Here is a 20,742-nt window from a genome sequence, read left to right as displayed (position 1 = left end):
TTTTACCCAGGCTGGGGAAACACCTTGTTTATTATTGCCAGCTGAGCATCCATAACATTTTAGGGATGTAATGAAAAATCTGTAAAATCTGAGAATCTCTTGAAAATATTTGACGTCAGTTTTTACATCCTATAATCAATGCTATAATCCATTACACATCTGAGTGTTTAGCTTGTGTTAGGAAAGATGTACGCATTTATTATGCCCTCGGGGGAAGAAAATAAGAAGCGGGTAGTGTGTGCTATGGAAGCCAATCTCAACATCTTCATTTCTGACATTGCAGATAGTGTCCGTTACATCAGCCATGACAAGCAGGAAATCGAACAGTAGACACTGATATCTGCTAATATTAGGTACATCTGGCTACCATCAGATGTAACGTTTGGTTTGACGATCTAAGTTGTCCTTAAAAGGACCCACGCACACTCTCTTCTCCATGACCTGCTTTTAATAACTCTTCCAAAAACTGCCTTTTCACTCTGGTACATCCACTGAACCGTAATCTTAAAAGGTTCACACTTCCCTGGCGAGACCTGGCTCCCACTTTAAAAACCTGTGCCAATAGACAATTCAGTATCATCCTCACGCCGTGGACGGAGGGGTGAGCTGGAGGGGGTCGATCCTCGGAGGTCCAGCCGAGGGTTTGGATTTGTTACACGAGTTCAAGTGATGCCAATAAATTCATATCTCACAGTACGTGTACACTACCCACACACAGACACACACACACACAGTGTGAAAGAGATGTCAAGTTGCTGAATCCAACGTGTGAACCCTACAGTGGTTGACTAATGTGTTATGTTTCATACATTATTCATTAAACAAGAGGGCACACATAAGTCCAGTTGGACGGTCACATGAAGGAGGACGGTCAAACATTAAAGGGCAGCTCACACAGCGTGTGTGTGTGTGTGTGTGTGTGTGTGCCTTCGACTTTATGCCACACTGGTCCCAGTGAGACAGCAGAGGACGGATCATTAGAGGAAAAACTATTGAACTACTAAACAGAGCAGCTGGTCATTAAGGACCTTTAAAGCTTCTGCTGATTGAAATGTGTATTTTGCTGGAATCTCTTTGGTGTGTGTGTGTGAGAGAGAGAGAGAGAGAGAGAGCGACTACCCACAGATCCAACTCTGGATTCTACTTGATTTGATCCACTAGACTCTGTCACTGGTTGTCACTTTGTCTGTTGGTCTATTGTAGTGATAATCAACTGAGGGCTCACAGGCCGCAGTGGCCCACCGAACTATCTAAATCCGGCCAGCGACTGAATTTCAAAATAAATGTTTTAGATGTTAAGACGTTAAGCTGACAGATGACTATCTTTGGGAGTGTCTCATTATTTCAGAAGCTAATGGTGTTTCAATTGTCAGACATGTTGATGCAGCAGAACACGAGGCTGCAGCTGATAATCATCTCGTTACATCTCGTGATTCAATACAATACTGCTGATCAAAACCATCGCCATAAACAGGAGAAATACAGAATCCTTACTCCTTTTGACTACAAGGAGAAGACAGATTGTATTAAACTCAGTCTTTTGAGTTTGTTTTTTTATTTTTGAAGCACTGTTGTCTGCATGGTGTTTTATTTTGAAAAACCAAATCACTTCTGTCAGCTTCTCTAAATAAATAACAGTGTAATATTAAAATATATATATAAAAAAATGAAATGATATATAATGCACTTTACAGTGTATTGTTATGGACCCTCACACACACACACACACGCGTGCAACCCTGCCACTGGTCTGTGGAATAATTGCATCATTGCTGCATCAAACCAGTGTGTGGTGCTGGTGGTTTGGGGGCCACTTGTTTACCAAGTTCAGATGCAGTTCTCTGTGTGTTTGTGTGGGTGTGTTCGGTTGTGTTTCTCCATGTTCCACTAGTACATAAGTGGGTGTTTGTTCACACACCATCCAGTGCATATGTTTCATTCATTTACTGTATGTTCATTATGTCGTGCAACACGAGAGACAGGGCCAATCAGCTTAGCAGTGCGTCGGTCGATAAAGTGATACGAGCTCCAGGAGCAGCTGTAGAGGCTGCTCTTCTCTGAACGACCCCTCCCTGCTCCTCGGATAAAGATAGGAAAAGACCAACAGTTCCACTCAAACACTGAGGATATATGGGTGGAGTCTGCAGCTCTGTGACTGAGACAATAAATAAAACCACACCACTGTGGGACTGCTGCACACTGGAGGCTCACAGTGTACAGTAGGAGGCAGAATTCTCTTCAGTCCAAACTAAGATTCACGTTTAATGTTACTTTTTTAGTTTGTTATTGCGCTCAGCTTCTTTTTCTTTCTTCTCAATGTCTCCTCACACACAAAAACACTACACTTTAAAGATATATAGAAGCTAAAAATGATTAGCAATTCTGCCAAAATATGTCAACAAGTAGCCAGAAAGCAAACACAGTCAGAATGACGAGCTGAAAGATTGACGTGAAGGAAAGTAGACCTGAGTCAAGGTATGAAAGTTCAGCAGACGAATGCTAACGGAATTAGCCTAGAGTGAAGGCAGTGAAGTGGTAACCTCCTGTCTGTGTTTGTCTGTGTGTGTGTGTGTGTGTCAGGTGTTTCGGGGAGGACACATGTCTCTCCATTCCTGATGTCAAGGCCGTTGTTATGGTGCTGCCGCCCAGTGAACCGAGAATCACAATTACAGGATCTAATCGACTGGTCAGGCCTGCGTCTGACCTGCAGGGACCGCTGGGCGTGGCGCCCTTCAAGGAGCTGCACATCACCAGCACGGTGATGAAAGGAGACAGCGTTGGTGGATGTGAGTGGAGAAGCTGCACCTGGTTCCCAGGGAGTTGTCCTGGCTTCACTTTACAGCTAATGAATGTGTTGATAAATCCTTCTTCCATTCACACGTCTGTGCCTGCAGTCCATCGTACAGGTGTGATGGAGGTGATGCATAATCTGGATTACTGTGACATCCTGGTCATTGGAGAGGAGCTCAGTCCTGACGCAGAAAGTCTGGAGATTCATCACAACGCTTTGCTGGGAAAACACCTGGATGCCACCAACTCCACCTCTGGAATTTCAATTTATGGTGGGTGGAGTTTCTGGAAGTTCGTTCAGGAGGACGAACATCTGTGGTTCTATTTACACTCTATGTTTTACTGTGCTGCACTGAAGGGTAATTCATTTTCAGTGGGTTATCAGCTGTAACCCCAGAAAGGGACTAACATAATGGCCTTCAATATATTTTCTTATCAAACTTATTTTTGTTTTGGCCGTCCAAATGTGTTCAGCGTGTTTGATGAACGTTTTTCAGCAGTCTCTATAGAGTATCCTGTGGACTACTATTCATTATCGGCTACTACAATACTTTTTTTGTTTTTGTATATTGACAAAAACTGTGTGTGGTTTAACCAAGCCTTAGTAAAGAAGTAAAGTTTAATTATACAGCAGGTTTACAGTTAAAAACCATTTAAGAATAAATAGAGAAAGAGAAACACCAAAGGCTAGGTTTCTGTTTGTACCATATGCAACATTTTCCTGCTAATTTGTTTCAAACGCTTTAATTTATGAACGTTTTTCACTTCTTTACCACAGCTGCAGGGGGAGCCGACTCTAAGTGAAATTAGCCGTACACAACAGTAAACCTGTTTACAGTAAAGGTGTAATAGCAAATGTAAATGTGCTCAGTCCACTGATGTCCTCACAGTCTGCCGTCCACCAAAAAACTGAAGGTCACAATACAACACTGAACAGCTTCTGGTCAGAACAGCTAACCATGAATAAACCACAGCTGGCTCTCATTAAAGCCCAATTCACCAGAGCCCTGCTAGCTGGCTGCTGTTCGGGAGCGAAGGCCCGGGGAAGTAAATGCCAAGTCCAATCCAAATGATATCATGTGGCTTACAGAAAGAAAACGCACACTTCCACAACCGATTAACCCGTCAAAGGACAACCGCAAAAAAGAGGACGCAAAGAAAAAAGATCCAACTCTTGAAGGCGTTTAGTTTTTACACCATCAGAGATATATTTCTCATGGAGTCTGCAGGAAACGACAGGAGCATCTGTGTTGGTCTGCACATTTAATGACCTTGTGGACTTTTCTCACCCACCACTCCTGCTCTGTGCTACACGTTTGACATGGAGTGTATACAGTAGAAAAACTGTAGATCCACTCCAACAACACACATCCTACCGTTCCTTCATGTTAAACGACAGTGACGCTGCCATTTAAATTGGCTGTCATCCAAGCTCATTATGAGGAAAAGTGAACTCTGATAAACACCCTCTTAAATACCCACAATTCATAGTGAGAATTGACTGACGGCATGTTAAAGTCCTTCAGATTTGTAGCTCCAGGCTGTGCAGATTTTTCTTTCGACTGAAACGACAGCAGCGGCTGAAGATTAATTAAACCCTAAGATGCTTATCTTGTATCTTCTCTAACATCATTTAAAAACTGTCCTTTTTGAAGCTCTCTCAGCGGACCTCCACAGACGGCACTCACAGCACACTTTATTACCTGCATACGGACTGCGTTAGTAGAAAGTTGTGTAATACTTTTTGTCCTGTGTGTGTGTGTGTGTTACCAGGTGTGGACTCCATGGCTCACTATGAGCAGGCACTGAGACAAGTGCGCTACAGGAACTGGCGACCCGCCACCCTGACTGAGAGGAGGTTCAGACTCACCTGCTCTGAACTCAACGGACGCTACACCAGCAACGAGTTTAATTTGGAGGTTTGCTGCGACGTCTTTCATCTCCGCCGTTTCATCCTGTTTTCACATCTCCTCGCGCACCGCCAAATTATGTTTTCTCTTTCATCTGTCATCGTCTCGGTTTCCTCGGTGGTGTCATTTTAGTTTTAGTTTTTTTTCTTTCCTCTTTCAAATGAGGAGCTTCAATCAATCAATCTAACGCTTAGGTCTTTGATATTTATTTAACCATCTCTGTGATAGCACAGCTGTATTGATCTGGTCCTCTAACACCTGAACAGCCACCGGTCTTCCCCTGCAGGTCAGCCTTCTCCACCACTCCGCACCTGTGGAGCACGTCAATCATCTGGCCTCCCAGCAGCAGTACATAAGACCTGTCCATCACCCACTCATGATACACACTCTCAACTCACACATGCCAGGTAAGCCTGAGCCGAACGCCAACAAACTGACAGCAACAATGATGAGAAAACCCGTGTAGAAACGTCGTCTCTGAGCTGCCTCAGCCAAATGGACTTAGTCAGATTGGAAAAAAAATTATTTAAGGCGCAAATCTGCAGGGACAATACAATGAAAAAAAATCATTGAAAATCAAAACAATAATTATGACTGTATAAATCAAATTAGTATTGATGTCAAGAGAGAAAGAGAGAGGCTGTGAAGTGTTCATTTGCACACACGCAGGTACAGAAACACACATCTGTGCTCTTCTCTGCTCCGTTTCAGGGAGAAGTAGATGATGCTTATTCATTAGCCAATCGTAGCTGAGTCCAGAGAAAGACTATTTATTTACTCTGATAGAGCAGCAGGAGTGCAACACAGCCTGGGTGTATATGAGAGTGAGTGAGGGGTAACAGCTGAATGTGTGTGTGTGTGTGTGTGCAGGGCTGTGACGATGCCACATGCATTATTGAAAGGCCCGGTGTATATTATTCATGCCAAAATAACAGCAGTATATTTATAATAGTATACCCAATTTTTGCAGAAGTATTTTATTTCAGTACTGGTCTCTGTCAGGAAAACTGAATATTGAAGATCTTTTTTATACATCAAACTTCTGGAGAAATCCATTCTTATCATCGGATGTGGGAAGACTTTACGTAAACTAACAAGGCGGAGCACTCGCTTTAGCACAGGAAGCCAAACAGCTGAAGAAACACCTGGGCTGTTTCACTGACGGATCATTCAACAGCTCATGCCAGTGAATCATGTGCAGTAACACAGTGGCCTAAATATGAAGATGACATAACATGAATGTCATGTGAGCTGTCGGAATATTGGTCAAATCATCATCACAGAACTACAGAATATTAGGAGTTATTCCACTTGGCTCCAAACGTTTATACAACTACAAAACTACACTCTGCTCCTTCTCTGCTCCCCCAACAGGAACAGCACCCCCTGCAGCCACAGTCATCATTGTGGTTTGTATCGCCGCCCTGGTGACCATCGTGGTCATCGGCGTATACAGGATCCACGCCACACACCAGGAGGGGTCCAGAGAGGATGAGGAGGAGGTCAAAGAAGCTGACGTGGACTGGGAGAACTCTGCTCTCACCATCATCGTCAACCCCATGGAGGTGACTGAAACATTTTGAAAGTCTTTCTGGTTCTGTCTTGTTTGTAAAACTGCATCTGAATGTTGTTTTGTTTTTTAGAACATTGCAGGAAACCAGGCTGTGGACGAAGAGGTAAAAGAAGAGAGCCAAGAGGAGGAGGAACAGGGAATGACAAGCGCTGAGTCAGAAAACAGCGACGAGGACGATGAGGAGGAGGAGGAGGAGGAGGAGGAGGAAGAGGAAGAGGATGAGAGAGATGTGGTGGAAAAGAGGAAGCACGAGGGAAAATTTGAGTGGGACAGTTCCTCCAGCACCTACTGATCACTCACACACACCTACATGTTCATTAATATACCTACATATATGGCACATTTTTTGCAACTTTGTCTATTTTGTTCCTTCTCTCTCTCTCTCTCTCTCTCTCTTTCAAAGCGAACAGACACCAACATCGTGCTGATATGACCCTCATGTCGACTACAGATACACAACAGAAAACAAATCGAGAGTAAATCATTAGTAATTTGCCTTAATTGGAAACATTGTAAAAAACAGTTCTCATTTTTGACAAAACAGCTCGCTCTACTGGACAAAGTCTAAAGTACAGCCGCAGCAGCGTCTACCTGTGTTGGCTACAAATTGAAGAATAAAAAATCGAGCACATATGCAGAGGTGGACGTTATTTCCTCGGTTTTAATTGAATCAAAATAGAAACATTTGAATATATTTAATAAACAAATCAATCACGGTCACGTTTTAGCTATTAAAAATTAACTTTAAATTCTTACCTCCTGCAAAACCAAAAGTAAAACTAATTTCTCAACAAATCTGTGTCCATACGTTATTCTGATCATGTCACTTTATTCTAATTGAAATGCATTAGTTCTGTTCTCCAATCATTTTTGTCATCATCTTTGTGCTTCGATTCAGTGGCCTAGAAACTGCAGAGATATGTTCTACACGTGTTACCCACCACTCCTCGTGTTTCCTGACTTATATACGGTTTAATCTAATTTGCAGCACGAGATGAGGTCTGTTTTTTTTTTGTTGTTGTTGTTGTTTGTTTGTTTTTCTGTAACCTGAAGCTCACTTGTGTCACTTCTGTCAGTTGCTTAGGTCAAACTGCTGGTAGAAAACAAAAACAAAAAGGTTTGTTTAAGTCAACTGTCAAATCAAGTCTTTTTCCTTCAGCAGAAACAGTGACGCAGAGATGTTAGACTGAATGTTCTTCTTCTTTTAAGCCCATAGTTAAGAGCCTCTCATGTGAACTCTTAGGAACTATCAGTCTCAGATCTATCTGTCTTAATGTCAAAATGCAAGTCTTCACCCATAATGCATCTGAATTTCACCTTTTCATTTTCACAAGTGATCAATTGCAAGAGCCGTTGCTTCCTAATAGTGCTGAGTAGGAGTGTGAAAACATCATTCGCTTGGAGTCACAGCACAGAGCAAACCACCACAGAGCAGTGACGCTCCAGCTGCTGAAACATGTCGTTAATCTTCTCAGCCCTTGAATTTCTCAACATTTGTATTGTCACCGTCTCACCAGAACTACAGTCTGTAAAAAACATTCCATTTATCACCGCACAGCATCACCGAGACTGCCCGTGATTCCAACGTTGTCATGGAAAGATGGCAGAGCCGAGTTAGCCAGTTACCTTTTAAGATTTGACATTGATCTGTCCTTGTTGTTGTGGAATGTCTTACGTCATTAAAGTAGAGCAAAACTTAGACTTTACGTTAAAGCAAAGATAACCGTTGGGTTATACCTCTGTTTTCTGAGACTCTTTGCTGAGCATTACTGTAAAAAAAAGAAGAAGAAAAAAAGAGGCAGAGCGAATGTTTGTTTTTGCTGGTGTTATCAAGTCCACAGTCCTGCACACCTTCGCAAAACCCTGGTCTCTGATAGCGACTCCATCACGTGCTACCATGCTGCAGCTAGCATAGACAGCAGAGTTTTCTCTCCGTTCAACGATTTAAGAGAAAAAAAAAACTTTTATTCAGAGAAATCAGACTTCACCCGTTTGCTCTTCATCATATGCGTCTCCTGTTGACCTTTCCCTCCCTCCGTTGCCCCTTGAGCACCTGTGATTGTGATGTCATCATTGTGAAACAACTGCCTTGCCCCTTTTTTGTCATATTGTGCTTCTGAAAGATTTAAGAAAAAAAAAGAAGAAACTTTTACAAATTACAACACAAACTGTAAAAAATGTTCAGGACAGTTATTTTATATATACTTTTACTTTTGGTAAACAAAGTGGTCGGGATCTCTCTCTCTCTTTCTCTCTCTCTCTCTTTAGTGGTTATCCCACTGCTTTCTGTATATTGACCAATAAAGACTTGTTTTAGACTCTACTTAGGTCTTGGATGTGTTTGTATGACTAAAAATGGCTCACAAAATATCTGGCCTTTCCCTATAGATGCAGCCAAGTGGTAGTAATTCACCAAATCTAAATGACTATTTATAGTAATCTATTTAGAGCTACTGACTTTTACAACAATTTCACACAGAATGGAAAGGATTTGGAGCAGGTCAGGGTGATGAAGTTGGAATCTACTAATAAGTAAAATAGAATTGGTGGAAGAATTATATTAGCCACTTCATAAAGTAAAATAAAAGCTTCAGACGTCTTTTTAACCAGTAAACCATAAGCTACTGTAAACAATACTTCTCTGGATCATTGCTAAATTTTTTTTTTTTTTTTAATAAGGGAACTGGGAGTTTGTTCCATCATTTTTATGTATTTCTAGTTTCCAAAGTGAAAGTGCAGCCTCTGCAGTCCCTGATGATCAGCTCATAACAGTTTTATCTGATGAGAGCAATAAATCACACAGTCAGGCTGGCAACTCATTATGTTGTTGGCTTTTTCAGCATATGAAAGTCGTTTAATTTCAGATCTCATTACAGATAAAAAAAATGGGGAGGGGGCGTAAAGAATACAGTCTGCACTCACTGTAGAACTATTTTTGAGGAATGTGAACAACATTTCCAGATCCTGTTCCAGATCTCTGTCCTTATTTCAGTGTCGAAGAATAGACAATTTCAACCTTTGTAAATTCTAAACTGTAGAATGAAAAGCCATGGTTCTGTTATCTAAGATCAACAGTTTACATCTACAACAGCTGAGGTGACCAACACTGAGGTCAGTGTCGGGGCATTTAGGTTCAGGAAAAAACACCCACGGACTTAAGTTACAGAGGAACAGGGGAGTAAAGACAGTCCTGGACATCCATGATGACAGGTGTAGCTGGAACGCAATGTCCAAAATAGTAGAAAATGACCACAACAATCAAAGTTGTAAACGGACGGGATTGTAAACGGACGCAGACGGGATGTAAATATTGTATGTTCAATTACAAAAACTGCCAGTTAAGTCTAAATAATAAAGGTACTGAGACTAGTAAATGACCACACTGGGGAAAATGAGGACAGGAGACGGGTAGGCAGGACAGCCAGGAGGAGGCACCACAGTACACTAAACCCATTACTGGACATCAGCCTTTTGACACAGCGGCCAAAACAAGGCATCCTCACAGTTCAAACTCAACTAACCTCATCTTCAGAGCTGAGAAACAATGTGTCAAGTCGACCCTTGGTTCAACATCTGGACCCACACACACACAAAAGTACACACTGCTGATGAAGAAAAAAACATTTGGACTCACCTTTGTTGACAGCACCTAGAAAGTAATAAAAGTTACTGCACATTTGTTGAGAGTGACCATTGAGTGAATGGTCAATGACTCCAAACTGCTGACGTCAGTCATCCACATACGTCATAATCACGCTCAGAAACACTGGACCTCCATAGCTCCACATCCACACCACTGTAAAGGGACCAGGTTCACAACAACCTGCTCATGACAAGCCTGGAGCCAAGAGCCAGCCACCTGCAGACCTCACTGACTGAGGCTGTCGCTGCCAAACCCAGAGTCCACAGGAAAACCACAAAGGAAACAAACAAGGCCAGAGACGGGTGGCCATTTGTTGTTTATACTGCTGCACAAATGCACACAAACAAACAAACAAACACACAGTCGCTGCAGGCACGGCGGCCGCACAGAATAAAAAAAAACGACGCTCCTTACTGTGTTGAAGAGCTTCAGGAGAAAGAATCTGGAAAATAAACAAAAACAAGGCGTTAGCACAACATGCGTCATATAAATTATTATTAAATAGAAAGCCTGAGTTTGACGTATAATACATATAAAATATATACATATAAAAAACGACGCGTTTTTTTCTTTTTTTCTTTTTTCTTTTTTTTTTTTTTGTTTCTTTGTTGTCGTTTTTGTTTTGTTTGTTTCAGCAGAGTACTCTGACGCACTCTTCTACCTGGTCTCCGTGCGCAGGAATCCCCACGTATCTGTTGTGGATTAATTTAATACAGTATGAACGACGGTTGACGTCACAGAGGCTGTACTTAAAACATTAAAATAGTAAAGCTTGGTTAAATAATATACTGAGTCAAAACGTCAACAGTAGGGAGGAAACATTCAAAGGTTTGTCACCTGGCTGTCTCTGCAGTTCATCCGAACCAGGTGCACTTGTTAATTTTGATTACATCCATCAATACGTCACGTCGTGTCTCCTTCTACACCAAAGCGTGATTGGCCCGTATCCTATGACGTGAACGCCCGCAGCAGTGGTTTGTTTTATTTTGATTAAAATTATTTATAATAGCAAACACTACTGTATATTAAATAAACGGTTATTTAATAAATTTTAAAAAGTCAACCTCCTTAATAATTAATCAAACCACAGGTTGTAGTCATGCCGACTAACACTTTCACATGAACTATTACAACATTTAAATCAAAATAATACAAATAGAATGTAACATAACAATATATGTTTAACATAAACAATATTCCCATTACATTTCAAAGATTCCCAAAGCTTATTCCAGAAGCTCCTATGTAGAGCTTTTTCAATGGAATATGACACCCTGGACATAAGTGTACCACTGCTGTAATGCTTCCAGTCACTAGGTGGCAGTAATTCATACAGTGGTTTGTACAGATAAAAATATACATATTATCAGGTTCTCAATAGTTTCAATTCAACAGGGTGTGGGTCAAGGTGGGGGTGGGGGGTTAATACCATGCCCCCCCGCCCCCCTCGCATGATGTTTTCTATGATGTAAGGAGGGGATGATAGAAAATAACTGAGGACCACTGTGTTAACTGAATCCCATCAAACTTTACAGCCTTGTTACCTGAACTTGATTACTGAAGTCTAGAGGTTTTGTGCGACATTTATTTACCAGTTTGAGGCCTCACCTGGATCTGACTTCACTTTTACACCGCAGCATCTGTCCTGCTGTTGCTTTACAGCCATCTGTCGTCACATCCAAGTCTCCCACAAATTACCTGCTTCTTTTGTTCGGCCTCATCAAAGTCAAGCTGCTGCGTCCTGCAACGGCCGATTCCTCCGAGATTCCACGTCAGAGTGTGAGTGGGGAGATAAATAAAGCTGTTTGTGATCAGATAGTGGCTCTGTTCCTATTAAATAGTGAGGCTCTGATCTATAGAACAGTGTCAGGATGGTGACGCAGGAGCTTCATTACACGCTCTGTCTACTATTGATCTCCAAAACATCACTCCCTCTTGGGGGTTTCAGAGACGACGAGCCGGACCTGATGATGCTTTTACTGAGTCTGAGCCTACAGAGCAACAGAAATATGAAGCCAGTAAACACAGCAACTTTAACTCAAGTCTGTGGTCTGGAGATGTTGTTTTTTTTTTTTATTTTAGACTTTGATAGCATCAATATCTCTCTGGCTGAGTGTTTGTGCGCGTAAGCTGTATTTACAGCAGCAGGCGCTGATGAGCTGCCTGCTGGCTTTTAACTCGTCTGCTGTTCAGACCAGACTTTACAAAATTGGGGAAACTTATGGGCTCAAACTTTATGGTCCAATTCTCTTTGCTTGGGCTTTTGGTTCAATGGAGCTCCTCAGGCACAAGGTGCTAAAAGTATTTAAGCACAGCTTAAACCACCAGCGTTGTACTGCAGCTTCGCCTGTCAGTGGAAAAACGAAGCAAAAAAAAAAAGTCTGAAAATGTGCACATTTTTTTGACTAATTATATAAATGCATTTCTTACCAACAGTCTTTATTATATATTTAGGCATTTCGGTTGAAAATATATCTGTTTATTAACCAAACAAAGGTCTAAATCAATGGTTCAAACAAATATTTAAATTAAAAAAAGAAATAATTTCAGACATGACTTACACACATTTTTCTTAATCACTTGGCTTTTTATTCACATTTCTTATCTGTCGACATCTCAAATACAATGTCCATACATTCGACGTTTCCTCTGAACTGGTCCTCGTCCTCTCAGCTAACTGAAGGAAGCAGAGGTGAGACCATCGCCGTCACAAAAATAATAATTAAAATAATGGTAACAACAACAGTAAAAGCAGCATTGAATCAATTGTTTGGGATTTCTCCCCTCTCTCTCCCTCTCCCTCTGTCTCTCTCCCTTCACTTGTAGCATCTTTGTAATAAATTTACCTGAATGTAAAACCGTCCATCAGTTAAAAACATAAACATCATCTTGTGATAAGTTACAATATCACAGTCATCATCGTCATCATCACAACCAGACTCCACACTCATAATAATATTAATAATAATTCATAGGAATAATGAAGGATACAAACTCCAAAGTAAAAAAACAAAAGTGACTCAAGCCTTTTTAGGAACGAAAAAGTGTGTGTGTGTGTCTGTATTTGTGTGCTTGGGTGTGTGTGTGTAGTTGTGCACTGGTCGACCACATTTCATTCCCAGCCTGCTCAGGCCTTAACGTAGATCTGCTTGTTTTCTTCTTCTGTGGTCATTAAGACAGTTGTGCAGCGAGCAGACAGATACTGTCTGGTGGACAGGGAGCTACAGCAGGTGCTACCATCATGAATCTCTAGGACTGTCCACAGAATGTTAGCACTACGGCAACACCGAGGCCTGACGTGACCTGAAGCCTCAACGCACACAGGTGAAAAGGTCATGTCGCAGTGTGGAATACTCTGGTGGTGACTGACATCCTAGTAGGCCAAGGGGTGTTTGCTGAGGAATGTTTCTCTCTTTAATGTTTTTGTGCAAATCTTTTTGAATTAGTAAGTAGTAAAAGATTCAGTGGACCAGTCCTTTTTAGATGATTGGTTCATCATGCGTACAGTATATTAAACCTTTTCACAGTACTACAGTTGCTATTTCTAGGCCGCTACACATTTGTTATCATCTGACCACATGCAGCACAGCTGTCCCCTGACTGTGTTTTCTCTTTCCTCTGTAAAGTCAGGATGCTTCTGGGTGTGAATACAGGTGAAAATATATCCACACGTTGCAGTGTTGTAACACAAATGATGTTAAAACAGCCAAAAAATGATTATCACTATATAATGTAATCAAACTGATAACTATTAAGACTCTTGCAGACCAAATAATGACTAGTCCATCAATAACTTATTGCTTTTCAAATCTACTGTTCTATCCCTCTGTATCAGACATGCCTCTCTCTAAAAAGGACTTGTCCCCAAATGATGTGCATCAGTTAGGAGGTCAGGCTTTTTTTCTTCTTTATATAAACTCTGTATTCCACCTGAGTCCATGTTTGTCCACTGTGTGTGCTGTGGGAGTGTGTAGTCGGCCCGAGTTGTTACATCAAAATGACTAGTAGTAGTAGTGCTAAAATCCTATTGGACGATTCGGAAGCTGCAGCCTGTAACCTGTGTCAGTGGAGAAAGCGGACACACACATGTGTCCAGTTAGTGATACTGTCACTGACTTGACGTCAGAAAGGCCTCCGTGTTTACTGTTACTGTGCCTTCTCATTGCAGCATTCATTATCTCCGCTAGATGGTGGTGTTTGTCTTACCACCATCGCCTCTCTCTTTGCTTTACTGCACTGTGCAGTCCAGTGGACGGGCTTTTCTCTCCTCACTGAGTGACGCACTGATGGGACACCATCATTAATAAATTATTTCAAGTCCAATATAATAATAATAATTAAAAAAAATAGGAGCAGCTCAAAATTCTGAAGAAGCTGGGACTGCCCTGCCCCTGGTGTGAAAGCATGGACCTCCACCATCAGGTTCACCTTCCTTCTTTCATATTAAATCATTTCTAATCAAGCTGTGGACTCTGACGGTGGACAGTTGTCCAGCCATCACTCATGTTTAAAGACTTCTCATCCCTGAAACTTTCTGGTGGTCTGGTTTGCGTCGACATTCCGTCAGTTTTCTCTGCTCTCCTTGTCAGTCACTGGTACTGGAGGTAATTTTTGAGGGACTGAGGAAGAGGGAGGCTCTCGATCTCCTGTAACCTCTCCCGCCCCAAGGCCAGACGAGCGGCACGCCGACAGAGGTCCATCAGGGGGAGAGGCTCAGCTGGAAAACAGAAACCAGAACAGAGATATATTCAAAACACTGGAATACGGTCCAAAAACCTGGTCTCTGTTAGTGTTTGAAGGGTCTATTGGTGGTGGGATATCAGGGATTGATTTGCCTGCAGGTTTGTGTTTACACTCTGTCTTTTGTTCATGAATAATGCAACTAAATATTTGTTATGCATGGAGGAATAAGACACAACAGTAGTGATGCAGAGAGAGAGCAATCATGAACGACTTTAAATATTCACATCTCATCTCACACCCTCAACACGGGCCACCCTTCACCCTAACAGCTGAAAAAGAACATCTTCTAACAGGTGGGTTTTAAACAGGGGGGAATGTAACTGTGAGTTGTTTTTTATGCAGGGACACAGCAATGATATGTGGACGTTGTGAGTTTAAAGTGTCAAGTTCTGGTCAGCCTCTGCTCACTGACCTTCACCTTAACATGGAGGTCGCAACGGTAACAGACACCAGAGGCTGTGGTTTGAGCTGCAGGAGATAGACCACAGGAGTGATGCGAAAGAGGAGGAGGAGGAGGAGGAGGAGGGGGTGGTGTGTGTGTGTGTTTACTGTTTTTACTTAAGCACATCCAACAGCCAGTTCTCTGACTCTGCAGACTCTCTAAATCCCAAATATATGTCGAAGAAGTACATATATACTACCTAAGTATCCATTACTTCAGTGATCTGTGGATGACAAGCTGATGCGCACACACACCCACACACACTTTTCTCCACATCCAGCATGTGCTGTTGCACAAATTGCCCATAAACGTTACATTTATGGGCAGTTTCAACGTCTCAGTTTCAGTAAACTGTTAGTGTCTAACCGTCAGCCAATCATCTCCTGCTCTGTTTTCAAACATAAACACTGGGAGGATATGAATTAACATGTGAAAATAATGACATTAAAGCGTGTGCTTTTCTGACCTGGACCTCATTATTGTTTATTCACTGAGTTCATTAACATAAGATGTGATGCGTGTGTCGTGAAATATTGCACTGACCTTTCCGTTAACATGTCACGGTGCAGAGTTCAAACCTGAATCAAATCTCTACGTAACACCCAGTGATGTGAAACTCCTGACAGGACTCTGATGTGATTAGCCTCAGGCTGGTCCACATATTAATGCCACGGTTGATGACTGCACTGATCGTCTTTACAGCATACATCTCATGGACGTTTGGGGATCAGCTGCTTGAGTTTTACAGCAACTGAATGTCAGTTAATATGACTTTACAACTTTTGACTTTTTAAATAAACACATCCAACGCTCAGCTAAAACGTACTGCCAATGTACAATATCTGAACCCACACAGCTGCACAACAACAGCAGAGCGTCAGCGGAGGGTCACGCAGGGAGAAACGGAGAAATGGAGCAGAACGGCAACAACGGAAGTCACTCATCTGAAAGAGGTAGTGACGGACGTGGTGTGAAAAGACGATGAACGAAAAGGCAGGTTACAGACGGGAAAGGAGAACTGTTGACTTTAAAAGGTGGTTATCTTCCCCAAAAGTCTTGGTCGGTTTGATTATTAATTAACTGGTGAAGCAGATTGGTATTTTAAGATGTTAAAAGTGTCTCAAAGGAAGAGCTGTTGGAATCATGATCAAGGTTGAACCTCGTCCCTGTCGGGACCTTCCTGCTCCCTGCAGGTCAATGAAGTCGGCTGTCATCACCTGTTGTGATTCTGGTGCCTCTCTCCTACCAACCTCTGTTCAAGGTTAAACACACACACACACACCTTCACTCTGTAGGGGAGCCCTTGGAGTGTGACTTGTCACATCGATGTTTGTCACAAAGACACGGCAGCAGCTTTGACCTCTCCTATTCACACTTATTAGGATGCGCTGTGAATAAAGCACGATGCGTCCGTGCCTGAGGGGAACTTACACTGAGAAGCATAAATAATAATTTATCTCATGTGCATGAAATAAAGTGCATACAGCGCCACCTATGTGTGAACGCTCCACACACTGTTGGACATATTTATTGCACCCGACCTGAAGTGGGTTAGTGGTGCTTTGTTATGGTGATCAGTCTGCAGAGTGCTGTACAAAGTGCAGTGTCAGGTCTGTGTCAGCAGACAATATTAACCCAGGGAATCTCAGAGTGAGTCTTTCAGCTGGGCCTGGACCACCACGTGGTAGTGTTTTCATTATAGTTCACCTCCGGTGTTTATCACCAGAGCCCTGTAGCAACAGACGTTTAGATAAGGTGATAGAAGAGGAGCTTTGTTGGGGAATATTCACAGAATAGTATAAATCCAAGTATCACATAATACTATAGTAAATAGATAGAAATATCAGCTTTGACACCAGCGTTGATACAGTCTGACAGTGTCCAGGACGACCGACTTCCTTCAGACATTCAGGGTGTTTTTTTAAATTGACCTCTACAGAGATTCATTTCAGACCCACTGTATTTGTTTGTTTCAAAGTAAATGTAAGAGTTGAAGAGCAGTGCAGCATGGTTACTACAGGTCAGGAGATAAAGAATGCATTAGGTCACAGAACCACTGAACATGAGACAGATGCTGATGAATGAGCGGTGCTGTTCTTGCAGATCAGTGTGTGTGTGTGTGTGTGTGTGTGTGCCTTTCAATGGGAGCATTTTTGTACCACATCCAATTAAAGTTTTTTGTGGGCAGAAATATCTTTGTTGTTATTACGCAATAATTCCTTAATGGGCTATTAAATAAGATTGCCCCGGCTGCGTTGGGGAGATTTATCCTAGAACACCGGAGAGACGGGCTGGTTGTCCAACTACCACAACCGATGATACACAGAAACACTGAAGAAAGTAAGAGAGGGTTTTTGCATTTGTTTTACTATTATTAATAGTCCAGTTGTTTTGTCATTTCTGTGACAAATGCCTTGAACATTTTATTTTTGTAAAAAGTCATAGGTCAGATCTGGATAAAATAATGAATGCCATCCATTTACTACTACAAAATCAGGCCCCAAAAAGTTTGGACACACCAGTCCTAAAGTAAGTGAAACACAGGTAATAGATCAAAACCCAACCCAGTGTCAACATGTTCAGAGTTAATGGATCTACAGAGGTTGGTCTGCCTGACATTCATATAAGGAATGCCTTCTATAATGCTCATATGAATTATTAATAATCTTTCTTAGGATTTTAGACAGTGCCTAATGTAATGTAATTGTGTCTCTTTATCATTATGCATTAGCTCTTATGGATGCAACAGCAGTGAGAAGACACTGAGCATTCACCATAAAGAACAATGAAAACTAACAAAGATTATAAAAATGAATGATTTTAGCATCACCAACTTGTTTTACACCAACAGTTAAATGCATTAAAAAAAATAAAATAAAAGCATTAGGATATAAAGTGAGGTGAGGCCTGGACCTGGTAGATCATTTGAGAGACTACACAGTTGTTTTGATGCATTACACAAATGTAGCCCAGTGATCATGTACTGATTGACTGTATAATGCATCAGCAGCTGAGGCTTCAACAGGAAGTATTATCACTAAGTGAATCTGATGCTGCAGGTTCTCCATCCTCCTCACATGGGTCATAGTCAGGGTGGAGTGGGCCCCTAAAGTGAAAACCTCTGTCATGGACCGGCATCTGATCCATTACACATAAACAGTATCTGTGCTGGCCAATGACTGACTCCGATGTTCCCGCTGCATTAACAACATGAGCTGTTTCCTAATGACACATTTCCATCACGTCACCATTCCGTCAAGCTAACGATGAGACACACTGTGGATGATCAGCAGTGGGTCATTTAACCTCTGCGTCATTACACATCCAGTGCATTAAAAAGACTTATTAAGACACAACACACGGTAGACATAATGCGTGTTGTTAAAAGGAAATTCAGGATAAATAAAGGAATATATAAATATCAAACATTTGTAGTGGCCCATTGACATGCCTGAAGAAATTGATTCCTACTTTCCCTGACGGTGTCAGCTGTATACTGTATAAAGTGTTTTTTCCTGAAGAAGAGTACTCAACAATATGAGATTGACACAGTGTGGAATAATCGCAGCCAGCGGAAGGACTGCTTCTCTGAAGAGTCACTTTATATGGATATGAAGAATGACCCCGGGTCTACTCTGATAGCAACAAGAAGTAATAGGGTCACCAAGAGTGACACCGCGCCTCGTAATGAAATGCAGCAGGCAGCGGCTCAGAGCTGGATTTATGGTCTGCAGACAGTGATAATCGGAGAGGAACGTGAAAATGGCAACAGCAGCTTCACCCCAAAAAAGATGGATGGAAGAAGTGACCTGAAGGAAGGCCAAGAACGACATAAAAAAAAGTCTGTGAGTCCTGAGAGAAAGACCTTACAAAGAGTCAGAGGAAGTAGAAAAAATACCATTAAATATAAATATTCCGCCGAGAAACCAACGCACATGAATATGAAATCTGTAATCTGTTATTAAGAGTCTAAATAAATACTCCTCTGCTGTCGATTCAGGTCTGATTTACAGCTTCGCTCGTTTTTTTCTTTGTGGAGGATTTTATGGTCTTAATTGTGGTTTTACTGTCTTCAATATAAACTGCTGCTCATTTTTCTAAAATTATAGTCCCATTAAAGAGAAAACTGCTGATAAAGCTTTTAAACTGTTCAGCCTCAGACACACACTGCACCCTGATACAAACATATCTGTGTATCAACATACAGTACCAGCCCCGGGTGAGTACTACCACTATAGTTGGGATTTTTGAGCAATGCTACATTTATGATACCCGCCCATTTCTGATTGGTCCGTTGAATGAACTTGAACGGACTTCTTACATTCTGCATTTGAGTAGTTTCCCTGTACTGTTCCAAAAATACCATGAAAAGTGATAGCGCTGGAACATCTCCATAGGCAACGATGAAATAACAGAAGGACAAAAGACATTAACATTACAAAGCTACGAAAGTCTGAAATAAGAGTGGAGATGCACATGCACCTGAACATACAGAAGAAAAAAAAAGATGCACATGCACCTGAACATACAGAAAAAAACCCCATACGTTTCTCATCTTTCCAACTTCTTTTTACTTCATCTCATGATGAAATATCTTCTCTTCTTTCCTCTTTTTTTTAAACTCTCCTTTACAGTCTCATTATGTTGATCTTGAGAGTGCAAACATTGCCTAATCTCCAAATGTTGACACTTAACAGGGAAAATACTTCTTCTTTGTCCTGGTTAATAAAATTATGTGAACGACTTTTTTAATTCCGAGTGGGTTCAGATCTCCAGGGGTTGACAAAGTCAGAGGAGCATGTAATCCTTTAAGCCCTTAATTAGAGCCAATGTAATAGGAAAAAGAATCAAAGTGTAATTACAAGGCTTCGCGCCGAAACAGTGGGAAAATTGAATGCGATGAATAACCCAGACGTGTGTGTGCGTGTGCAGGTGTTTTACACTCCCCGACGCTCAATAAAGTGAGACTTTACTCTCCTCATCTGACCTGTGACTGCTGTCCTGTAAAGGACAAGAAACGTTTACAGAGAGGAAATCCTCAAACGCATCCTTTAAATTGACAGGAAGAAAAACAGACGCACCGAGGACGGGCGCATAAAAAGTCAGGAAAAACAGGAAATCAAACCAGCGAACAGAACACGTCTACCCAGGGGGAAAATTTTTAAAAAAAGAGTGTTAAGCTAACATTTAAACAATGACACCGAGTGTTCAGTCAAGGCCTGATTAGCTAAAACAGTCACACCAAGACCAGACACAACTGTACTGAAGTACACCAGGGGTATACCTGGGCTCTAGTAGAATAGTACTAGGGCAGTACTAAGGGTGTAACACTATGGAGTACTATGGAGAAACTTTGAACGTATGTATTAGGTAAACACTTAGAATGTGTTTCCTTGTCGACTTGTTCTCATATTTACAATAACTTCAAGCAAATACACTGATGTTTCACATACTCAAGTACTCAAAATACTCTATTATAATAGAGATACTCCGAATATCAAGCCCTTGCTGCTGACAATAAGAAACAATAAGAATCATTTAAACCAACTTGTGCAGGTGTTCAAACATAAAACACATTTTCTCTTTTTTTTTTTTTCCTCCTTTTTCAGACACACAATATGTTGAACTGTGCCAACATCGA

At 41.5% G+C, this 20,742-nt stretch overlaps 2 protein-coding genes and 1 long non-coding RNA gene across 3 annotated transcripts in view; 1 reads left to right on the top strand and 2 right to left on the bottom strand.

The window, feature by feature from the left end:
- clstn2a (calsyntenin 2a) overlaps positions 1–8,592 on the top strand; it is a 130,159-nt gene extending 121,567 nt beyond the window's left edge. Inside the window, exons 13-18 of the mRNA XM_008333731.3 lie at positions 2,581–2,786; positions 2,895–3,062; positions 4,564–4,709; positions 4,987–5,107; positions 6,075–6,265; positions 6,344–8,592. Coding sequence (XP_008331953.1) covers positions 2,581–2,786; positions 2,895–3,062; positions 4,564–4,709; positions 4,987–5,107; positions 6,075–6,265; positions 6,344–6,565 — 1,054 coding nt within the window. The 3' untranslated portion in view covers positions 6,566–8,592. The remainder of the gene's footprint in view (positions 1–2,580; positions 2,787–2,894; positions 3,063–4,563; positions 4,710–4,986; positions 5,108–6,074; positions 6,266–6,343) is intronic.
- A 1,895-nt stretch (positions 8,593–10,487) lies between these two features.
- Positions 10,488–10,971, bottom strand: LOC112488688 (uncharacterized). The gene is made up of 2 exons (XR_003053035.1): positions 10,754–10,971; positions 10,488–10,608 (listed from the first exon to the last, which is right to left on the bottom strand). It is a non-coding gene; the product is annotated as an uncharacterized LOC112488688 (long non-coding RNA).
- A 1,511-nt stretch (positions 10,972–12,482) lies between these two features.
- spsb4a (splA/ryanodine receptor domain and SOCS box containing 4a) overlaps positions 12,483–20,742 on the bottom strand; it is a 52,635-nt gene continuing 44,375 nt past the window's right edge. The window contains 1 exon segment of the mRNA XM_017042579.2: positions 12,483–14,633. Within this exon segment, the coding sequence (XP_016898068.1) occupies positions 14,506–14,633 (128 nt within the window). The 3' untranslated portion in view covers positions 12,483–14,505.

The sequence above is a fragment of the Cynoglossus semilaevis genome, chromosome 20 (genome assembly GCF_000523025.1).
Source record: "Cynoglossus semilaevis isolate Cse_v1.0 chromosome 20, Cse_v1.0, whole genome shotgun sequence".
NCBI classification, from domain to species: domain Eukaryota; kingdom Metazoa; phylum Chordata; class Actinopteri; order Pleuronectiformes; family Cynoglossidae; genus Cynoglossus; species Cynoglossus semilaevis.
This window is presented reverse-complemented; position numbering and strand designations above follow the sequence as displayed.